We start from the raw sequence: 21913 nt of genomic DNA, 5'->3' as shown, positions 1-21913 counted from the left end.
TTTGACAAAAGACAAAAAAAAAAAAAAAAAAGAATCGTGTTTCTGGACTCTCTCTTTAGTCACTGCATTCATCCTTCCGCCTCTGTGGTAAGTAGGCATCACTCTCTCCCCAGGCCTACCTATTGTGTCTCTAGCTGTCTCTGACAGAGAAGATACTTCTTCCCTGTATGGTTGAAAGGTCTCTTCTTCCTCTTCTTCTTTTCCTTTTTTTTTTGTTGTTTTTTTTTTTGCTTCTTAGGGCCATAGATGTGGCATTAAGAAGTTCCCAGGCTAGGGGTCGAATCAGAGCTACATCTTTGGGCCTACACCACAGTCATAGCAACTCGGGATCCAAGCTGCGTCTTCGACCTCCACCACAGTTCACAGAAACGCCAGCTCCTTAACCCACTGAGCAAGGCCAGGGATTGAACCCACATCCTCATGGATACTGGTCAAGTTCGTAACCCCCTGAACCACAACAGGAATTCCGGGAAGTCCCTTCTGAAGTCTAACCCTATCTTTCTTGCTATCTTTTTTTTTTTTTGGCTGCCCCATGGCATGTGAGGTTTCAGGGCCAAGGATCAGATCTCAGCCACAGTTGTGACATATGCTGCAGCTGCCGTAATGCCGGATCCTTTACCCAGCTGTTTGGGGGCTGGGGATCACGAAACTGCATCCTTGCACTGCAGAGACGCCACCGATTCCATTGAATCACAGTGGGAACTCCCTTGTTACCTTAGTAAATCTACTTCTTTTCTAGGACATGGATGGCAGTAGAGTTTGTCTTCCAGCACTGCTACATCCCTCTCCAAAAAGTTCTATGGGGCCAGTCACCATCTGCGTATGTTTGGAGATGAGGCACAGACAGAGTTTTTTGAAGCCCTCTTTTCTTTGACTCCCAATTCTTTCCTTAAGCCCCCCTGCATCCAGATGCCCAGCACTTCCTGAGCTCAGCGTCCCCACCAACCCAGGGTTGGGGAAAGGTTTTGATCCCAGTGCTGCCCTCCGGGCCTGTGTAAATGCAGGTGTACCTGCGTGCTCTGTGAGAGTGTGTGGACCTCAGATTCAGGGCTTTTGGGTGGAGTCTCTCCTCCCTTGTCCTCGGATGGTGGCCTCTCTGAGCAGCCCCAGGAGAGAACAACCTCCCAGATTTTCCTCCCTTAGCTGTGGTTCCACCAGTGACCGTTAGGGGTCACTGTTGCCTTAGCCTCCAGTGACAGGCAGGGGCAGGGCAGGGGTGCGGAGGGACCCGTGGTCCTTGCTGTCCATTATGACCCTGTCAGGATAATGTGTATGAGTTGCAGTTGTTATCAAAGAGATGGCTTATGCCCACTCTACTCAGACCCTGCCTTAAGGAGATGTGGTTTACAGGACAGCTGCCAGAGTGAGCAAGCATGCTTAGAAGTCCCAATCTTCCAGACCCCCTGTGTGTGGTGGCACGTGGTAATGTGTGGCAGCATGGGACCTCTGCCCCAAGGAAACGCTGGTACAGGATGCTAAGAAGCCTTGAGCCATGCACACCCCTTTTGCTGCCACCCTTTCACTAGGGTTTTAAGTCGTCCATTGGCAGCTCCCTTCCAGTGCCCGCATGGCCCTGGCATAAGACTCTGGAAACAACTCCCGTGTGCTCCTTCAACATGCCTCCGGGGCATCTCTGCTCTTGGGATGGAATGACACGAGGGAGCCAGACACACAGACTCTGCTCTGCTGTGCCTCCCCTGCCTTGGCCCAGGGGGTGGGGTGGGGGCATCCTGCACGGACAGGTGACGTCATCAGGGCCCCTCCCCCACCCCGTGTTCTGCCCACTGGAGATCTGTCCTGCCATACCCCAGGAAATGTCTGCCCAGCGAAAAGAGCCAGCGATGACCTAACGATGAGGTGTGGGGGACGGGTTGGTGAGGCTGGGAGGCTGGATACAAAGGTTCCCCTGCCGAGCTCCACCACTTCTGGCCGCCTGAGCAGCCGATAATAGCAGGATGGTCCCGCTTCACTGCCATGGCAACATTGGCTGCTCAGGTCCTCATGGAGGTGGTGTTTGACAGCAGCGTATTTATCCTAGATCACGGCCTCAGGGTCACCACCTCAAGTCCCCAAGGAAGGAGGGAGGAAGTTCATCCAGTGTTAACACCATATAGATGGAGAGATAATGGGCTGCCCGGGACCAGGGTACAAACAGACCTCGACCTTTATTGTGCCTTCTTCCCTCTTCCCGTGAGAGGCAGGGAGTGGGGGGCAGGAGGGAGGGCGGGGAGGAAGCAAGGCTCTTAAGGCCTTAATAATCCAAGGGCAGGAGGGAGATGGAGGGGAAGGGACTGGGAAAGGGGGGAATCCACCGAGAGATGGCCCCGGAGAAGAGGAAGGGGAAGCACCAAGCCTGGGGTCCCTGGGTGTGGAGAAGGTGAGGAAGGGCGGAGGGCAGGCCCATAGGCCAGGCTGGGAACGCACCCACCAGGGCCCCAGAGTTCTCCCCACAACCCCTGCTGCACGGGGCAGAGGGAAGAGGTGAAACGCGGCAGGAAGAAGAGCAGTCACATGGATGCCCATCCCCAGCATCCCAAACACAGACAGAGAGGGTTCCAGGTGATCTGGTTGCTCATCTGGTGTCAAGCATATTGATGGGCCCAGATTCCATAGGAGCCCCAAGGCCAAGGGTAGGGCTCCCCAGATTCTGCTTCAGGGATGGGCAGGCCTCTGTTCTTAGTCTGAGTAGTCTCTCTTCTTGAGGGGGTTGGGTGGGGGACGTGGCCAGGACATCTTGTCCTTGGTCTAATCTCTGCTCCTCCTACCAAGGCCTTTCTTACTTTCTCATGGAGAACTCCGACTCCCAAAAAAACCTTTCCTACCACGACTCTGCTCTGCTCACCCTGTCACCCTCTGTCTTGCCTGCTCCTGCTCTCTGCACCCCCCTGGCCCCCTCCCAACGCCCCATCTCAGCATGGGGTGGAAGTATGAACATCGCAACCCCTCATGGCTGCAAAGGTCAGGTCCCTTCCTCTCTGCCTGCGGGAGGCCCATCAGCCAGGGAATGGGGTGCCCCTCAGTGCCCTGGACCCCCATTTTGGGGGCTGAAGTCTGAGGACGCCTCTTTGGGGGCTGGCGGGGAGTCAGGCTCGGTATCTGTAGGCAGCAGGGAGGCCCGGGCCCCCCGGCACTCTGGGCTGTGGTAGAAGGAAAGGAGGCGGAAGGAGGGCCGCAGCTCCTCCTGTATGCTGTCCAGGATGTGGGTGAAGGTTGGGCGCAGGCGTGGGTTCTGCTGCCAGCAGCGGTGCATCAGCTCCTGCCTGGTGGGGATGGGGGCCGTGTCAGCGGGGTGCACCCCCCCCCCAGTCTCCTGCACTGAGAGGGCCGACCCGTGTGAGAGGCAGAGTAGGGGCAATTCTGTCTGCAAGGGTCCCAGGGGGGTACATGGTGGTTGTAGTGGGGTTTCGAGTTGGACAGCTCAGAGCTGGGGGTCAGTGTAAGTAAAAGCATCAGAAGATGTGGGTCAGAATTATGGGGCAGGGCAGGGGCGGGCTGGGCAGAGGTGAAGCAGCTGCGGGCTTGGGGGTGGGGGCACTCACAGCTGAACTGGACAACTCTCCAGCTCCTCTAGGATCCCACCATCCATGACAAACTTGAGCACCTGCTCATTGGAGAGACCCTGGTAGGGTTGTTCAGCCAGGGTTGAAATCTCCCAGAGCACCACGCCAAAGGACCTGGAGGACACGGGAGGAGGGCCTGAGCCCAGAACTCTTCAGGCTGCTCAGCACCCCTTAAGGAGTGCGCCCCGAGACCCTGCCTCCACATCCCCTGAACCCTCTGCTCCAGCCAGGCCCCACCAGACATCCGAGTGGGTGGTGAAGATTCCATCTTTGAGGGACTCGGGGGCCATCCAGCGCACAGGCAGCAGCCCCTTCCCGCCCTTGCGGTAATAGTCTGTCTCGTACACGTCTCGAGTCATCCCGAAGTCTGGAAAGTGAGGGGGGGGACGGGGTGTGGGGCAGCACAGCTACGCACCAGCTCCTGCCCCAGGAATACCTCTCCCAAGCCTCTCTAACTCCAGTCTCCAAGACTCCCGGACTGTGAGGGCTCCGTGACCTCAGGGATCATCCCAGCCAAATCCCACTGCCCTCGGACGAGGAGATGGAGATCCAGGGTCGGGGGCTACCAGGGACAGAGCTGTGGGCCAGGCCTGAGTCTCCTCAAGCCTAGCTCAGGGGGAGTCCCTCTACCCCACCTGGCCCCCTCTATACCCCCGATCTTGACGGTGAAGTCCTGGGACACCATGCAATTTCGGGCTGCTAGGTCCCGGTGCACGAACTTGTTGGCAGCGAGGTAGGCCATGCCATCTGCAATCTCACCAGCCATCTGGATCATATCTCCCAGGGCTGGCCGTGGGAGCCCTGGGTTGTTCTGGAGCCAAGAGAGGGGGCTGCTGAGGAAGGAACCTGGAGGCTGGACTCGTGCCTAAGGATCACCCCTAGAGCTGTGCCTAAGTCCTCAGCCCCTCACCGGGGTCTTCCTGGTCCCCACCTCTGCCTCAGGCCGCAAAGATCGAAGATGGCTCTTGAGGTCCCCTCGGGTCATTAACTCCATGATGACCAGGGTTGGCTGGCCCTGAGACACCACACCTAGGAGACGTACCTGGGAAGGACAAAGAACCTGGTTGCGGTCCATCCAGCTCCCCTTGAACCACCTGGCCAAAGCTTTGTCCGGCTGTGACCACATCCTGGCCAGACATCACCCCTCCTAACTCGAACCATGACCATAACCCTAATCCTGACAGTGACCCTGACCTGACAGTGACCCTGACTCTAACCCATGACCTTGACTGCATCTGACTATCATTTCAATCCTCATGATTGGCTCAACTCTGACCTCAATCCCGATCATGATCCTTACAATGATCTGAACACACAATATTGACCCGCAACCATGACTGATCTGCCCTAGTCATGATTTTACCACAGCCCTACCATGATCCTACTTTGACTATTTTTTTTGTCTTTTTGCCTTTTCTTGGGCTGCTCCCTCGGCATATGGAGGTTCCCAGGCTAGGGGTCTAATTGGAGCTGTAGCTCCAGTCTACGCCAGAGCCACAGCAACGTGGGATCCAAGCCGCGTCTGCAACCTACACCACAGCTCACGGCAACGCTGGATCCTTAACCCACTGAGCAAGGCCAGGGATCGAACCCGCAACCTCATGGTTTGTAGTCAGATTCATTAACCTCTGCGCCACAACGGGAACTCCCTACTTTGACTCTTACTCCAGCAATGGCCTTTACCCCAACTAGGATCCTAACCACAATCTTGACTCTGACCTTGAAAATGCCCTGACCTCATCTCTGACCTTATCCTTCTTACCACATGACCTTCACCCCAATTTTTTTTTTTTTGGCTGCACACACAGCATGTGAAAGTTCCTGGGCCAGGGATGAAACCTGCGCCACAGCAGTAACTAGAGCCACACAGTGACTAGAGCCACAGCAGTGACAACACCAGACCCTTAACCCACTGAGCTACCAGGGAACTCCCCTTAAGTTTGACTCTGAAAATGCCCTTGCCCCTCCCTTACCACATGGTGACACTTGAATGCCTTCATGACAGAGGCTTCCTTGAGGAACTCAATGCGTTCTCGGGGGCTGGCCAGCTCATTCACCGTCTTCAGGGCCACGGGCGTGGACTCCTCTCCAACCTCAAGTCCTTGTGCCAGCCCCTCGTATACCATCCCGAAAGAGCCCTGGCCCAGTTCCCGGATTATGGAGATCTGCTCCCGAGGCACCTCCCACTCATCAGGGATGTACACTGAGAGAAAGTGGGGGTCACCAGGAAAGGATACCACTCTCTGCCACCCCTCCACCCACTTCTCTTCTCTTCAGAAGGGCTGGGGTCCCCAGGCTGCCTTCTCCAAGATGGTCTGGAAGTCCACCTCTTCTCTCCTCCTGTCTCCCTTGCCCACACCACCTGTCCATCCACCTCCAGACCTACTATGAGAGGCGCTGAAGTACTCCGGATTCACAGAGGCATACAGGGTGCGGTTTCTGCAATGGGGGGTTGAGGGGGTCAGGCTGGCAGGGTCCTCAAGAAGGAAGGAGCAATTTCAGAGGACAGGGAAGAGGGACTTTGCAAGGAGGAGGAGAGAAGTTACTGATCATCCTCCCAGCCCTGATCTGGGTGACCTCTGGGGAACCCCACACACTTTCCAAGCTAGTCTTCATCCTAGTCCTGGGACTTGGGATCTGATGGGCTGGGAATAGGGAGGACAGGAGCAGAGGGGTTCCTGTCTCCCCAGCTAGTCCTCAGAACCCTGCTAATCACAGTCCTGCCCCCAGTTCCTGCTTGTATTAGGCCCCAGGGGGATCTGACATCAAGAACCCCAGGCACAGCCTGAGGTCTCCTGCTTCTCCTCTCTGCTGTCATAGGAGCAGTTTCATTAGTTCTCAGGCTGCGAGTGTGGTGACCAACTCCCAGTGTGTTCAGACTGAGGGGTTCCCCAGGATGTGAGGCTTTTACTACTAAAATCAGGGAAGTCCCAGGAAAACGTGGATGAGCTGGCCACCCTAACTGAAAGGTAGGTCTCCTTCATGCTGTCCTGGGGGAGGAGTTACTGCTTCTAAGGAAGTCCTTTCTGCTGTCTCATCTATTACTCTCCGATTGCACTGACCTTATGATGAGGGCTCAGGGACAGAAGGGGGTTGGGAATCAGTGACTTGTCATCACCTCTTCTTGCCATAGAAGAAACCAAGGGCAGCAAGAATGATGAGCAGCATGAGCCCCACGGGAGTGGCAGTGAGAAGGACATGCAGCCCCCCAGAGTCTTCCTCCTCTGGTGGCCAGAGGGCAGCAAAGGGTCAGGTCAAAGATGAAGAAGTCAGAACAAAACAAGACAAGAAGAGAGAGAAGTCAGAGATTAGAGGACACTTCTCTTGCCACAGTGGGAAATGAGGGTGGGGGGGAGGGGTGGGGTGGGGGGCCTGTGGTTTTCACTATGGGACATGTGGCTGGGGACCCAGTTCTGGGACAGAGGCTCTCGTCTTACCTGGGCCAGGGATATAGAAAGCAACACTATCTGTCCAGGAGCCGTTGCCAGCCAGTGACGTCGCCCGAACTCTGGCAGAGTAGTTTCCAGGAGGCAGCAGGGCCAGGTGGACGCCCCCAAACTTGGCATATCGCAGGCGGGACACACACAATACTGTGGCTTCCTGAGGGCAACACAGAACAGCGTGCTGGGAAGAGGATGGAGGCAAAAATTGGGGCCAGGGTCGGGTGCTCCTGGGGTACCAACCTCTCCCAAGCGGCGGTACTTGATTTCATACTTGAGGATGAGTCCGTTGGGGTCTGGTGGCTCAAGCCAGCGCAGGAGGACACTGCTCTTGCTAGCTGTCTCCCACTCTACCTTCCCTGGGATACCATCAGCCTCTCCTGCGGGAGAGGGCATCAGGCAGCTCGAAGCCAGGGGGGCTCTACTGGGAGGTTTGAGAAAGCCGGGATTATGGGTCCTGGGAGGGGCAGGCAAAGCGAGGCCATGATGGTGGCAGGAGGTCAAACTGGCTAGTTGGAGCACTGATTGGATAGGGTCCTTGGGGTCGGCGGGGGAAGGGTAGAGCTGGGAGAGGATCACTTACTGTGGGGCATGGTGCGGGCAAAGACGAAGGTGGCAGCGCTGCAGCCCACGGTGTGCGCCGCGTGGTTGCAGGCATGGATGTCGATCCGGTATTCCGTGAAATGGTGCAGGCCCCTCAGCACCGCTCGCTCCCGGGGCACTTTGTCCTCCTGGATCTCGAAATCGGAGCTGTTCCCCCCAAGCCGGAGGGTCCCGGCTTCCCGGCGGTTCCTCCCAGAGTGCCTGGAGAGGTCGCAAGTCAGAGCCATGGCCTCGCCCCGAGAGCCACGCCCTCAGCCCCTGCTCCACCCCGGCTCACCTTTGAGGACTTTTATTGATGGATGTCACCTTCCAAGGGGATCTGGGGAGACCAGGCAAGGCCTTGTCAGGCCCGCCTGGAACGCGCCCCTGTGCCTCTGCATCGGTACACAGCCTCCAAACACACCCACAATTCAGGCCCCGCCCCCAAACCTCTACCCCGCCCCAGACCCGCCCTCACAGACCCCGCCCATCAGCCCCCCGGCCGCCCCGCCCAGCTCGAGACGCACTTGGGGATGGTGATGGCATTGTGTAGAAAGTTTTCAAACTTCTTCTGGAACGAAGCTTCCTGCGCCTCCAGCGGTGGCAGGACCTGCCCAGGAGGTGGATGCTGGCAAGGGCAGCAGCCGGGCTCCCTGTCGGCCTCGAGTTCCCCGTCTTCGCGGTCGAAGCGGGGGTCGTTGTTGCTTGTGGGCAGCCGCAAGCCTGGCGCGGCGGCGAGAAAGGAATTAGTCAGACTTGCAGCGTCCGGGTCCGCGGCCCGCACTCCAACCTCCCCAGCCCACGCCTCCTCCTTGCGCACCACGGTGGCAGTAGTCATTAATGTAGAGGTCGCTGTCCTCTGCCAGACGTTGCCACAGCACCAGGTAGTAGGTGATGTTTCCGTTGCGATGGGTCGGTGGCTTCCAGCGCACCAGCAGGTGGGAGGAGGAATTGGACGTGGAGATGACATCCTGGGGCACTGTGGGCGCTGGGGGCATGAGTAGGGTACAACTGAGGGGCCACAGATCCCCCTTTCAAATACTGTCTGATAACGGGGCCCTCTCTCTGAGGTCTGGCCTCTCAGCCTCTATAGGCCAGGTGTTCAGAGACCCAGCTTCTCTTTCTGGTGCCTGGGTCCCCCATTCTCACTAGGACCCAGGCATCTAGCTCCCAACCCAGCTTCAAAGGCTGCAACCTACCTGCGGGCAGGGTTCGGAGGTAGATGATGGGGCTCTGGGCCCCTTGGTGGGGGCTGTCCTCTGCGGTGGTCAGCGTGATGGCCCGCACAAACACCGCGTACTGTGTCCAGGGCTTGAGTGGGGCTAGGGTCACCCCTGGCTCCTGGGTGCGGCTTAGGGGCAGGTCCACATCCAGTAGGTTCCAGCTCTGGGTCCCACAGGCATCTGGACCTACGTACTCTGTGGCATTCTGGAATGGGCTGAACACCCCACCCCTAGAGATGAGGGGCTGCTCAGCCCCAACCCCAGTTTCTAGTACTCCTGTCCACTCTGAATCCCTCAGAGACTGTGTGGTCGTTCTTCTTCCAGTATGCATGAGAGCATTCAGAAGCAGGCATGAGTCTGCACGTTGGGGCAGGTGCCTTGGGGCTTGACACACTCACTGAGTGAACCTTCTCAGAGCTGGATCCTGGCTCAATTCCAGCTTGAAGCAGGCTCACTCAGTGAGTGAGTGCCACAGCCACACTACAAGGCAAACTTTAGGAGAGTTTCCCCTAAGGACCTCTAAGCTTCTTTGCCCTTTGAGCACAAGGTTAGCCTGGGTATAGTTATGCAGAATGTGAACTGCACAGGCCAGTGGGGGAGTAGGGGTGGGAAGCAGAGAGACATTTACATTGCAGGTCATGTTAGAACTCCTCAACATGTGGTCCATGGACCAGAAGATTCAGCATTACCTGGGAGCTTTTTATTTTATTTATTTTTATTTTTGGCTGCTCCGTGGCATATGGAGTTCCCCGGGGCCAATGATCAGATCTGAGCCACAGTCGCCACCTAGGCTGCAGCTGTTGCAACGCAGGACTCTTAACCCATTGGGCCGGGCTGGGGATCGAACCTGCGTCCCAGCGCTCCCAAGACGATCCCATCACGCCACAGCAGGAACTCCACCTGGGAGCTTTTTAGAAATGTACATATATAGGCCTTGCCCAGGAATGAGATTCTGTGGGGGTGAGGCCCAGGAATCTGTATTTAACACACTATGCAGTTTTCCATGCTAGAGTCCTTCACCTTCCACTGAGGCCTGGGAGAGCCTTGGCTGTTTGAGCAGGGCTCGCATAGTTGATTTCCCTCCCTTCCTCCCAGGCGCAGGACCTGTGCTACTGGGCAACTAAGATCTCTCAATTCTAATTCATGGGAAATGATTCTAAGCCAGGTGGCTCCCATCTTCTGTCTACCATAGAGGGCGAGTACTCCTCACTCCTGCCCTCCCAGCTTGCTTTCCCCAAACCATCTCTCCTCTCTAAGGATTTCTATTTTTGACCCCCGGCCATGTTTTTGGAGAAGTCCTTCCTGTGGTCTAACCACCATCCATCCTGCTATGGTCAGTACACTCTCTCCGAAGAAAAGAGCAGCTGGTCCTTGGTTGTCCCTGCTCCCTCCCTTTCTCAGGCTTTAATGAAATGCTGGCAAAGATGTGCAGAAGATTGGCCAAATTAGTGGGTACTTCCCAAACCGCTGCTGGGGCAGGAACGTGTGGTCAGTACAAAACATTAGCATAGTGAATTGAAGTTTAATTATCCAAGACCTCCCAGCAGGGCGCCTCTCCTGGGCTCTCAGAAATCCTGATTATCCTCTCCTAGTTACTTGATGAGGTGAAACTGAGGCACAGAAGGATGAAAAAGGTGGGGGAGAGACAAGGACCCTACAAGGGAGTGCGAGCTGGGAAGGGGGTTGTTCCTCGCCTGCTGGCTCTGCCTTCACCTGCTTGCGGCAGCAAACAAATCGCCCTGGTGGGGGAGTTCCCATCTTGGCTCAGCGGTTAACGAACCTGACTAGCATCCATGAGGACGCGGGGTCGATCCCTGCCCTCGATAATCCGGCATTGCTGTGAGCTACGGTGTAGGTCGCAGACACGGCTCGCATCCCACGTTGCTGTGGCTGTGATGTAGGCTGGCGGCTACAGCTCCGATTCGACCCCTAGCCTGGGAACGTCCCATATACCGCAGGTGATGCCCTAAAAAGACAGGAAAAAAAAAAAAAATCGGCCGGGGTGGGGCTCAGACCTGGCCTCTCTGGCTCCGCCCAGCTCTGGCTCCACCTTCTATGGCCACGCCCCTATGGCCCCGCCCCGCTCTGGCCCCTCCCTCGCCACTCACGACTCCTTGTAGTAGACGATGAAGCTGAGTAGGTCGCGAGCCTCCAGCGGCTCGTAGCGCTCCCAGCGCAGCAAGATGCGGTCGGCCTCTGTCACGTTGGACACAAAGCGCAGGGTGCGAGTTTGGCCTGCGTGGGGTGAAGGGCGCAGACCTGCTCTTAACCGCGTTGAGAACACCCGCTTCCCGCTTGAGCCGCCTACTCCCAGGCTCCCACTCTGACACCGAGGCGTGCCACCCCCCATCGTGGCCTCTGAGAATTTAACACACTGTCCTCTTCAAGCGTACCCTCCTACCCGGGTGCGTGTCTGGTGTGTTTCAGTGTTTGTGCATGTCTGCGTGTGTGCATCTGGGTGTTTCTAGGGCTCTCTCATTGCCAGGATGGCTGCTTGTTCTGGGGTTGGGGTGTAGGGCCTCACAGGCAGCTCGGTCTCCATTGGTGCGGGGGTTGATCTCCGCCTTGTTTTGCCGTCCTCTGGTGCCTGTCACCTCCTCCAAGCGGTAGATGTGCTCCAAGCAAAGGCGTGGGTTGAAGGCGAAGTAGATCTTCCCCACAGGAATCGTGAGCCCCTCAGCCACCCAGGACCCCAGCTGCTGTAGGTTCTGATTGTCCAGCACGTACAGAGTGTAGTTCCTGGGGGAGGCCAGGGGACCTTGCTCTGCACGGCAGGTGGGAGCAAGGGTGAGGAAGGGGGTGTCTTACGGGTTCATCTAGAAGGGGCTGCACTGAGGGCACAGGAAAGAGGGGCACTCAGCAGTCCACCCACGCCAGCACACAAAGGCCATTCGTACACACCTACTCTGTACCACAACTAGGAGTGTGAGGTCTGGCGAGTCACCCACATTCTGTGTGTTTTCATCACCAGTGAAATGGGGTCAACAGTTTTTCTGCCTCGCTTCTTCCCTCATTTCACATTAACTGAGCACCTGTTATGTGCCAGGCTCTGTCCTGGCTTTGGGGACACAGGGAGGAGTGGGACTCAGCCTGGGGCTATGCCTCTCCAGCTGGAGCGGGGGCACCCCTGGGAGTACATGAGGCATTTGGCTGAGCGGTAATTTAAAACACATTTATTTTGGAAAATCCTGGCTACATTAAGGGTAGGACTTGACTGATAGAGGTAAGAATAGGTTTCAAAGCCAGGCAGTCTTGCTTTGCAGATAAGAGGGTCAGATGATAACAATTATAGCCAAACCATACAGAGTTACATGTAACTATAATTTTATGTAGTAATATATACTATGTTTCAGGCTCTGTTTTAAGCAGTTTATACATCACAACTTAAGTAATATTCACAACAGTCCTAAGAATTAGTGTTATATTAACTCCATTTTTACAGATGAGAAAATTGAGGACCACAGATGTTAGGTAACCTACCCTGAGTCACACAGCCAGTAAGTAGCAGAACTGGTTCCAGAGTCCATACTCTTCAGCACAGTTTTGGGAGTGTTGGGCAGGAGAAGTAATAGAGAAAACTGGTCAGAGGCTTTCTGACCCCTTACCCATCCACCATGGTGTCCCCCCGGATTAGTTTGAGATTCTTGAAAAAGCCCAGGGACACGAGGGCAAAGGAGTGCTTGATTTTGAGGAAGCCAGTGATGGTCTCTACCAGTCCCAGGCTGCGCTGCAGCTCCAGCTCCAGGTTATCTGGGGATGGGGAAGACAGAACTGGAGCCGGGGCAGCGAAAGTGATGGGTTGGTGATAGCGGGGGGTGGGGGGGATTTGGAATGGGGACTCAGGGAAAGGGGCCCTCAGGGCTGGGACTTCGGGTGATGGAAAGCGGTGCTTTAGCTGGGTCATGGTAAGGGGTGTGGCCAGGAGGAGGGGTGTGGCCAGGAGGAAGGGTGTGGCCAGGAGGAGAGGTGTGGCCCTGAGGCAGGAACTAACAGCCTTGACGAAGATTGAGGATGAGGCTCCCTTCCACGTGGGTGCAGCCCACCAGATCTTGTGCTGCCTGGACAGAGTCGATGGTCTTGGTGCCCACCTTGCACTCTTTGGGGCACAGCCCCTCACACTTGTGGCAGAATATGCTAGTAGGGGCAAGCGGAAGGTATGGCATGAGCTCTGGGCCAGTGCGGGCCTCCTCACCGCTCCAGGGGTCTCCCCCCACCCACCTTACACTCACCCGCTGCCATTACGGGTGAAGCCTGGAGGGCACTGGGCCAGACAGCTGCCTTGGTGGATGCCAAAGGTGGAGGCGCGGCCGGGCACAGAGCGCAAACTGGCACACCGCTCGGCCGTGACGCAGCGCCAGGATTCATGCTGGTAGGTGCCTGGAGGGCAGGTCCGGTGGCAGGCTCCCTGGAAGTAGAGGTGGCGGCAGGCAACACAGGCACGGGGGTCTTCTGGCCGGCTGCAGCCTCCCAGGCATTCAGTGTGGCAGCACTCACCCCTAACTGTGCAGGCCAGCCCTCGGGGACAGGGGCACACTGTGGGCAGAATGCTGCATTAGATCTGACCTTGGTCCTGGCCCCACCCTCACCCCACCCTGTTCCTGGGCTAACACCCTTAGTCTGCACTCAAACCCCTCCAATTCAGGTGGCACTGGTTCTGTTTTCCTCAGACAGGGGCTCTTGAAGGTAAGGACCATGGCCCCTCCCTGTAGCTCCCACCTCCCACGGTGCCTAGGCAGGGGTGTCAGAACTCAGGACAGAGCGGTGACCTTGTCCATCAGGGCTGCTGCTCCCCAACCTGCTGTCCAGTCTAGGCCTGGTGCCCAAATCATCGCTGGGCACGGTGCCAAGCTGAGCCAGCCAGCTTCTCCCGAGGAGCCAGGCCCTGGGCAAGGTGGGCCTGGGAGCATGTGAAAAGAAGGGTGGTCCCCAGTCATCTGACCCATGCTCCAGGCTTCCTCCCTCTTCAGCTCTCTGCCCCGGGCAGGAGGTGGCCCCAAGCAGCTGTAGATGCATTTGGGAACGGGGGCCAATGGCCTGGCCACTCTGCACGGTGGCAGCTGGATATCTGTGGGAGCCGTGCGTGTGGCACGGGTCAGGCAGGGCGTGTTGACACTATACACGAGAGAGGACGTGCAGCAGCTGTGTTTACAGCCAACAGGGAGACATTGGGGAAGTGGGGCCCAGTGGATACAGCAGGGATCTGGTTACTCTTCTGCCCTGATGCTGAGGCACTGGGGTGAGGGGAGCTGACCTCCAGGAGCTGCGTAACCCCAGCTTTGGGACCCCAGATCTGCTCCCAGTTTCTGAAAGGTCTTCTTTCCTTCCCCTTAACTTTCATTTCCTCCTCCAACCATCCCCTCCTTATCCATTCATCCCTCCCCCACCCCCACTCTTTCCCCTCCATGCACCTTACCTCCTAAAGAAGATCCCACTTCACTTATTTGTCCTTACCTGTCTGGCCCATCTGTCACCTTCTCCTTTCCTCTCCCACCCAGCTCCCAACCTCCCCCTTTCAATACTGTCGGCCTTCCCTGGATCACCCATGCGGTGGCCACTTTGATCAGAAACAGAACTGCTAACACAGCTCAGGCACTGCCCTAATGCTTTACAGAATAGCTCATTCCTCATCACAGCACTATGATTGCTTTACAGATAAGGAAACTGAGGCACAGACAAGCTAAATGAACATAGGCAAGAAGGAGTAGAGCTGAGACTCAAACCCAGGCTGGTTGTCCTTGCTTTTTTTTCTTTTTTTTTTTCTTTTTAGGGCCCCACCTGTGGCATATAGAGGTTCCCAAGCTAGGGGTGGAATGGGAGCTGTAGCCTGCAGCCTATGCCACAGCCACAGCAATGCCAGATCGGAGCTGCGTTTGCGAGCTACACCATAGCTCATGGCAATGCCGGATCCTTAACCCACTGAGCGAGGCCAGGGATTGAACCTTCGTCCTCATGGATACTAGTCAGATTCATTTCTGCTGAGCCTGGCCTTGCTCTTAACCACTGCCCCACACTGCTTCTTGTGCGACTGCCTTGTATCCATTCACGCCACTCTTCCCCCCTCCCCTTCACCCCATGCCCAGCTTATACTCGTCTTTTACTGTCTCCATGACTACCTGGCGCTGTCTTGTGCTTACCCCTCAACTGCTTTATTTATTTATTTATTTATTATTTTTGCTTTTTAGGGCCACACCCGCGGCACATGGAGATTCCCAGGCTAGGGGTCTAATTGGAGCTACAGCTGCCGGCCTATGCCACAGGCACGGGAACGCCAGATTCGAGCCATGTCTATGACCTACAAACGCTCATGCACCGCTGGATCCTTAACCTACTGAGCGAGGCCAGGGAGAGAACCTTCAACCTCATGGTTCCTAGTCGGATTCGTTTCCTCTGCACCAAGATAGGAACTCTAGCCCTTGACTGCCTTAATGTTACGCAGTTATTGAACCTTTCTGGGCCTCAGATTCCTTATTTACAAAACTGGGATAATAACAGTACCTGCCTCGTAGGATGAAAGAGAATTAAACTGTCACCAAAGTACTGACCCATACCATCCCATGGCCACCCGGCTCCATCTGCCCTTGCCCTCCCTGTGCCCCCTAGTCATGTATTGTGCCAGTACCCACCTCTCTGGCAATGGCTGGAGGTCCAGCACCTGTAGTCGGTGTGCCCGCTGAAGGTGGTTCTGGCACAGGGCTCGCCGCTGGCACCCAGCACGCCAGGGCACACGTCTGCACACTCCTCGCCCAGCTTGTTGCCCACGATGTGGTTGGCACCAGGAGAAGGCTGCAGCAGGCCCCAGTCAATGGTGGAGAGGTGGCAGAGCTCCTGGTTCTTCTCCACACGCACGGCTCCACGCAGCACAGCCCCCAGGGCCGGCAGCCCCACGTCCCGCAGGTGTGGCATCTCGAAGATGACCAGCGCATAGCCCAGAAAGAGGCGGGCGCCACGGATGACCGCCAGGTTGGGAAAGAGGTCGCGCAGGCTCTCCAGGCCATAGACACGGAAAAGCAGCAGATAGTCAGTGACCTGAGTGAGGCGTGGGAAGCTGAGGCCACGGAAGTCCTCGCCAGTGGCTGTGAACATGAGCAGGATCTGCAGGTGGCCCTCCACCACGCTACAGTTTTCCAGCCGCCGCAGCTCCGCCACCTCTGAGCGGATGTCCAGGCTGGGGCACACTGTGGATGCAAGTGGCAGGCAGCCATCAGTACAACTTGGGCTAAGCACCCCATCTTCCCTGGCAGCTGTGGAGGAGGAGACCACACTGGGAAGGACATTGAGAGGAAGCCGGGGTCTGTTGTGGGTGTGGAGTGACCTCCTTCCTGGGCTTCAGAGGCCTTATTGGCAGCTTGGAGGGTCTCCACCAGATGGGTCACCTTGGGCAAAGGTGAGCTTGACTTTCCCTCCCAAACCCACGTCCTCTTCTCAGGTGACTGCAACTTCAGTGTTGCAGTCAGACTCTGAGGCTCAAGCCATCCATGAGTCCGCTCCTTCTCTAACCCCCAGGCCCTATGGCTCTACCCTTAAAATACATCCAGAATCTGGCCCCTTGTCACTGCCTTCACTGCTTTCACCATCATCTTCTCCTGGATTTACAATAAGAGCCTCGCAAATGGTTTCCCCACTTCTGACCTGTCCCCTCTTTAATTTTTTTTTTTTTTTTGGCCACGCCTGTGGCATGTGGACGTTCCCAGGCCAAAGACTGAACCCACACCACAGCGGCAACCCAAGGCACTCAAGTGACAATGCTGGATCCTTAACATGCTGCGCCACAGAACTCCCCTGTCCCCTCTTCCTTTTTTTTTTTTTCTTTTTGCCTTTTCTATGGCCACTCCTGCGGCATATGGAGGTTCCCAGGCTAGGGGTCGAATCGGAGCTGTAGCCACTGGCCTACGCCAGAGCCACAACAACGTGGGATCTGAGCTGCATCTGCAACCTACACCACAGCTCATGGCAATGCCGAATCCTTAACTCACTGAGCAAGGCCAGGGGTGGAACCCTCAACCTCATGGTTCCTAGTCGGATTCGTCAACCACTGTGCCACGACAGGAACTTCTCCCCTGTCCCCTCTTTGTTCTATGCTCCACTCCACAGCTAGAGTGGAAACGTAACATACACATTGGATCTTGTTCTTCCACTGCTCAAAGCTTCCCAATGGCTTTCATCTCACTCATGAAAAGCCAACGTCCTTCTCCTAGTCTAGAGGTCCTCTGCAACCTCTCCAGCTTCATCCCCTTTCTCTCTTTTTCAGACACACCAACCCCTTTGCTGTTCCTCAAACAAGCCAGCCAAGCTTCTGCCTTGGGGTCTTGGCACCTTCTGTTCCCTCTGGCTAGAACACTCTGCCCTCTTAAGGGCTCCCTCACTTCCTTTAGGTCTTTGCTCAGATGGCACCTTCTCCATGAGGGCGTCTCTGTTTAAAATGGCAACACTCCCTACCCCGCCGCCTACTTAATTTTTCTCTAAGTATTTAACATCGGCTGATATATAATTTACTTATTTGTTTTGTTTATTGTAAGCTCCAGAAGGTCACAGATCTTTGCATAATGCATTGCTGTATCCTTGGTGCCTAGTATAGTGCCTGGCACAAAACTGGTGCTCAATTGATACTTAATGAATGAATGAATGAATTCTGTGACTGGGAAGCAATAGTGTAAGCTTCATACACTCCATTTATCTCCTAGGCCTAAGCAAGCTAGATGCCGGCAATTGTTTACTCTCAAAGGGATATTCCATGGCTCCCCATTGCCAAAAGTTCAAGTTTAAATTCCTCAGCCTGACATTCCAGGGTGTTGTTAAGCAGGACCCCACCAATACCCCCAGGCTCAGAAGAGTTCTTTGGCCTTGTAACACCCTCAGTTCTTCTTCTTCTTCTTCTCACTTTTTAGGGCTGCACCCTCGGCATATGGAGGTTCCCAGGCCAGGGGTCTAATTGGAGATGTAGCTGCCGGCCTCTGCCACAGCCACAGCAACACAGGATCAAAGCCAAGTCTGCAACCTACACCACAGCTCATGGCAACACCAGACCCTTAACCCACTGAGGGAGGCCAGGGATCGAACCCAGAACTTCATGGTTACTAGTTGGATTCGTTTCCACTGCGCCACAACAGGAACTTCCAACACCCTATGTTCTTATCCTGAAAGCCTCAGGTCAAGCCCTCCCTTCCCTGACCCCCTAACCCTGAGTTAATTACTTTCCCTTTAGGCTCGGGAGCACTTAGTCCAGCACCCACACCAGAACACCTAGGCATTGCCCCAACATTGCTGTCTAGATCTCTGTCACCTTCTCCAAGGAGGGACTCTCCTGAGGATGGGCCCTTGTTAGTCAGCATCCCCCATGGTGCCCAGTTCAGGGCAAGAACCACTGGGCACTCAGGGGCTGTGGGTTGAATTGATGGACCATTGCATCCCAAATCCACTCCTTCCTTGGGGACCAGAGTGTCTCTGGCTTCTTCAGATCCCAGGGCCCCAGACCCTCTTCCCTTTCTTTCCCCAGGTACCTGGGCCACCCCCATAATGGGCTGCATACCTGCTTCTTGCACTCACTTTTCCCAGCAATACCTTCCATGGTCCCAGTGTGGAAGAGTCAAATCTGAATCCCTCAGCTTGCCATTCAAGTCTTGCTAAGCTCTCCAGCCCCTGCTCCCTCCCTACCTAGCCTTTGAGCAACGTGGCACACATCACACACACCTAGGCCCATCCTCTGATGGTTAAAAGGGGGTAGGCAGGCTAGGCTGGCTCCCGGGGGCTTAGTTCATACCTTTTCCCTGTTGTCATGAATGGTCCCTGTGCTTGGTTTTGCCCAGTAACTCGTGTGTGTGTGTGTGTGTGTGTGTGTGTGTGCACATGCAGGTACGCATGCACACACACAAAAGAGAGGGAGAATGAGAAAACACTTCTAGTCCCTCCAGGCAAAGGCCAATCAGGCTCTGCAGGCAGATGGGAGGTTCTCTCAGGAGCCCACATGCCACTTCCCATCATGCCCCAGCCTCTCTAGGGCTCCCCTGATGGGAGTCATTTGGAAAAACAAATCTCCAACCTTCACAGGTTAACCCCTGCCTGCCTCCCCTTAGGATGCAGCCCTGTGCAGAGCTGCACTGGGAATAGGACATCTGGGTCCCCTGGCCAAACACCCACCTCTGCCCCTCCCCAGATGTGCTCCTGTCCTGACAACCATGCTTCTGGCTGGTATCTGCTGTGCCCTGTCCTGGAGCAGCAGAGGAGGCGGGGAGGGGAGCAGGGGAGGGACTATGCCTCTGTGACTGGCACTCCTCAGGGCACCCCCTCCTCCAATCCATTCACAGAACCCCTCTGTCTCTGCAGGAAGGGGAGACCCTGCCCTGCCCCTGGCAGCCCCCAGTCTGAGGGCATCACAGGGATCCTTCAGGCAGGCACAGAGTGCTGGATGCCTGAGCTCCCTCAGTCTGGAAGGCAATGCCGGGTTTGGGGAAGGGGGCATCTCCTAATCCTTCCCTCTCCGAATCTTCCAGTCTCAATATTTTTTCTTCTTCTCCTGGACAAGCCCCCAGTACCTCCATGAGGGCCATGTAGTTTCCATGGCCCTATCTCCCCAAAAGCCCTATACATGGGAAGTATTTAGCCTGGGGACTAATCAAAAGCAGCCTGACACCCCAGTGGGTGGGCCCTCAAAATGGGGGACAGGGGACAGGGCCCAGAAGCAGGAGCTCAGGAATCTGGTCTACCCTGACCTTTCAGTTCTCTGAGCTTCAGTTTCCTGTCTGCACAATGGGTGCAGTCACTCGATGCTGCCTAGTTCTCAGCTCCCCTTCCCATCCTGGCCCCCTTCCCATTCACTGGCTCTAGAAATGACCTCTAAGTCTGCCCACACCCCCACCTTTGTCCTCACTCAGGCTTCACTGGGATGACTGTCTCATAAGTGGGAATGGAGGACATCTCTTCATCCCTGTTTCAAGGCCCTTCTCGCTTCCCAGGGAACTGAAAGGCAAAGACCCTCATGTGGGACACAAACTGCTCTTCCTGATGAGAAGTCCTTCTGAGAGCTAACCCCTGTCTTCACGTCTCAGTAGGTAATTAGAGGTATTCTGGCTGGAAGCTCAGGTGTTTGGCCTCCCAGCGGGCGGGGAGGGAGATGGGGCTCCAGGAGGCTGTGCTGGGGACTCACCCTCTAGCGTGTCCAGGCCAAATCCCAGGGAGAGGAGGATCGCAAGCAGGCAGGCTACCCATGGCCACAGACTGGGCACTGCCATTGTCCCAGTCCTGCTTTGTGCCCAGTCCTGGTTCTCCTCCATATGGCTCCAGAGAGGAGAAGGGTCTGACAGGCCCTAAGGGACACAAAGCCGCAGGCTTCAGAGGGAAGGGGAAGGGAAGGGACAGAGCGACAAAGAATCCCACGTAGTGATTCACATAGCAGGGGACAGGGGAACAAAAGAGCCAAGAGTCACAGAGACACAGCCAGCGATGAGACAGGGAGACTCAGTGTGAACCAAGAGACAGAGAGACGAGGAAAGAGGTGCAGACAGCAACAGGGAGGGACTCAGAGAGGCATCCGAGGGACAAAGTCACATAAGGTTCAGAGCTAAGGGCGGCGCAGGAGGCCAGTCAACCCGGAAGGCAGAGCAGAAGCCCAGAGAGCAGGGAACAGGCAGCAGGGGGTCCTGGGGCGGGCGGGGCTCGCCCGGGAGGGTTTCCCCGGATCCCCAGGGGCGCGCTCGGCTCCCCAGCGCCAGCTGGCCGCGCGGCCGCGGTGTCTCCCCGAGCGGCACGCGGAGACCTCGCCCGGTTGCCGCCTCCCCGCCCCACCCCACCCACCCCAAACGGATTGGTTCTCTGGGACCTCTTGGTTCTCTCCGCCCCTCCCGCCAAGCCAAAATATTTAGCCTAACAACTGACGGGGGAGAGACAGGTCTGTTGGGGAAATAAGGCCAAAATACAGAAGGTTGGCAGACCGAGAACCGAGCTCCCCCCAACCCCGATGCGGCTGGCGTTGTTCCCCACCTCCGCCGCCCCTGCACACTTCTCCCAAGTGGGGCTGCGCAGCCCGCCGGCTGGAGCCGCCAGAACCGTCGGGTCCCCCAGGGAGGGGTGGTTCTAGGTTCTGCCACCCAGTGCCTTGACACCTGCGGGGTAACCGCTGGCAGCCGAGACCCGGTGAGCTTGAAACCTGGCAGGAACGCGACCCGTCTCCGGAAGAATCCTGCCATTCGCCTCTCTGAGCAGCTCACAATCTCCCAGGAGGCCGTCACGTTGACTTTGGGGCGCGAGGCTCCTTTCCGGCCAAGTCCCTGGGTTCTAACCAAAATCCTCGTGGAAAGGAGAGTCACTCTGTGGGGCCCCGCCTCTGTCCGCCTCTTCCTGAATTCAGGCTGATCAGTCTGTCTCTGCGGGGGGGCGGGGGGGGGGGGAAAGACTGGGAGACAGTCTGTGCTGGGGCCCTGGCGAGGAGAACTCTCCCCTCCGATGGCTTCCCTCGCAGGTACCTTGCGGGCCTTGTCTGCCCTTCCCTCTTCAAGAGTCCCTGCACCAGGACCTCTCTTTTCCCCCCTTTCCTCTGTTTGAGACCCGCGGTGTGGAGGGGCTGGGATCTGTCTTCTGGCTGGTGCTAGGTACCCGGGGCTTTCAGGTTGCGCGGCTCCTTGGACCGACGGGTCCCCAGCTCCGCCCGAAGGCGGCTCCCGCGTCCGAGGAGCTAAGAGAAGATCTATTAATTTCTCCGCGCAGAAATCGATGCTCTTGTCAGAGCGGCGATCAATGCCAGCCCAGCCCAGCTTGGCCCTACCCGGCCTGGGGGCCAGTGCTGGTTGGCCGGGGTCAGGGGCTGATGCTGGGTCTTGAGGCGCAGCGCAGTGGGGGCTGCAGACCTCGTCCCCACCCACCCAACCCCAGCAGAGCTCACACCTTTGGGCGCGTGCTTCTAGCGCCACCCCGTGGCCTCTCATGGAAATCGGCGTCTCGGCTCCAGGGTCTCCATTCTCTGGTCGTTTGGGGAGACACCTTCCCTTTCCGTCTCTTCAGTATTTTCCTTCCCCAGGTCCTGTTTGGTTTTTTTCGGCATCCCTTCTGATTTCTTTCTAGGCATTAGAGAGTGTTTCACTTAATTTATCCCAAGTGGCAGGAACACTCCCTCAGGCAA

At 56.5% G+C, this 21913-nt stretch overlaps 1 protein-coding gene across 1 annotated transcript; it reads right to left on the bottom strand.

Moving 5' to 3' along the window:
- Nucleotides 1-2146: 2146 nt before the first annotated feature.
- On the bottom strand, nucleotides 2147-20356 carry INSRR (insulin receptor related receptor). Its single transcript, XM_047784282.1, has 22 exons — nucleotides 19946-20356; nucleotides 15429-15980; nucleotides 13035-13338; nucleotides 12797-12939; nucleotides 12411-12555; nucleotides 11330-11544; nucleotides 10914-11040; nucleotides 8782-9020; nucleotides 8403-8570; nucleotides 8110-8305; nucleotides 7881-7922; nucleotides 7584-7804; nucleotides 7244-7380; nucleotides 6998-7160; nucleotides 6679-6784; nucleotides 5947-5999; nucleotides 5534-5763; nucleotides 4492-4602; nucleotides 4212-4371; nucleotides 3798-3927; nucleotides 3540-3674; nucleotides 2147-3260 (listed from the first exon to the last, which is right to left on the bottom strand). The coding sequence occupies exons 1-22, from the start codon at nucleotides 20070-20072 to the stop codon at nucleotides 3017-3019; spliced, it is 3948 nt and encodes a 1315-aa protein (XP_047640238.1). The 5' UTR covers nucleotides 20073-20356; the 3' UTR covers nucleotides 2147-3016.
- Between the last annotated feature and the right edge of the window lie 1557 nt (nucleotides 20357-21913).

This window comes from Phacochoerus africanus, chromosome 6 (genome assembly GCF_016906955.1).
Source record: "Phacochoerus africanus isolate WHEZ1 chromosome 6, ROS_Pafr_v1, whole genome shotgun sequence".
NCBI classification, from domain to species: Eukaryota; Metazoa; Chordata; class Mammalia; order Artiodactyla; family Suidae; genus Phacochoerus; species Phacochoerus africanus.
The sequence above is the reverse complement of the archived record's forward strand: the minus strand, read 5'-3'. Positions and strand labels throughout refer to the sequence as shown.

Excerpts from the sequence above, each read along its gene's own strand:
- INSRR (XM_047784282.1), bottom strand. The coding sequence starts at position 20,072 with ATGGAGGAGAACCAGGACTGGGCACAAAGCAGGACTGGGACAATGGCA. Across the intron at positions 8,571-8,781 it reads CCTCCGAACCCTGCCCGCAG|CGCCCACAGTGCCCCAGGAT; the intron begins GTAGGTTGCAGC and ends TCATGCCCCCAG. Across the intron at positions 7,923-8,109 it reads AATGCCATCACCATCCCCAA|ATCCCCTTGGAAGGTGACAT; the intron begins GTGCGTCTCGAG and ends TGGTCTCCCCAG.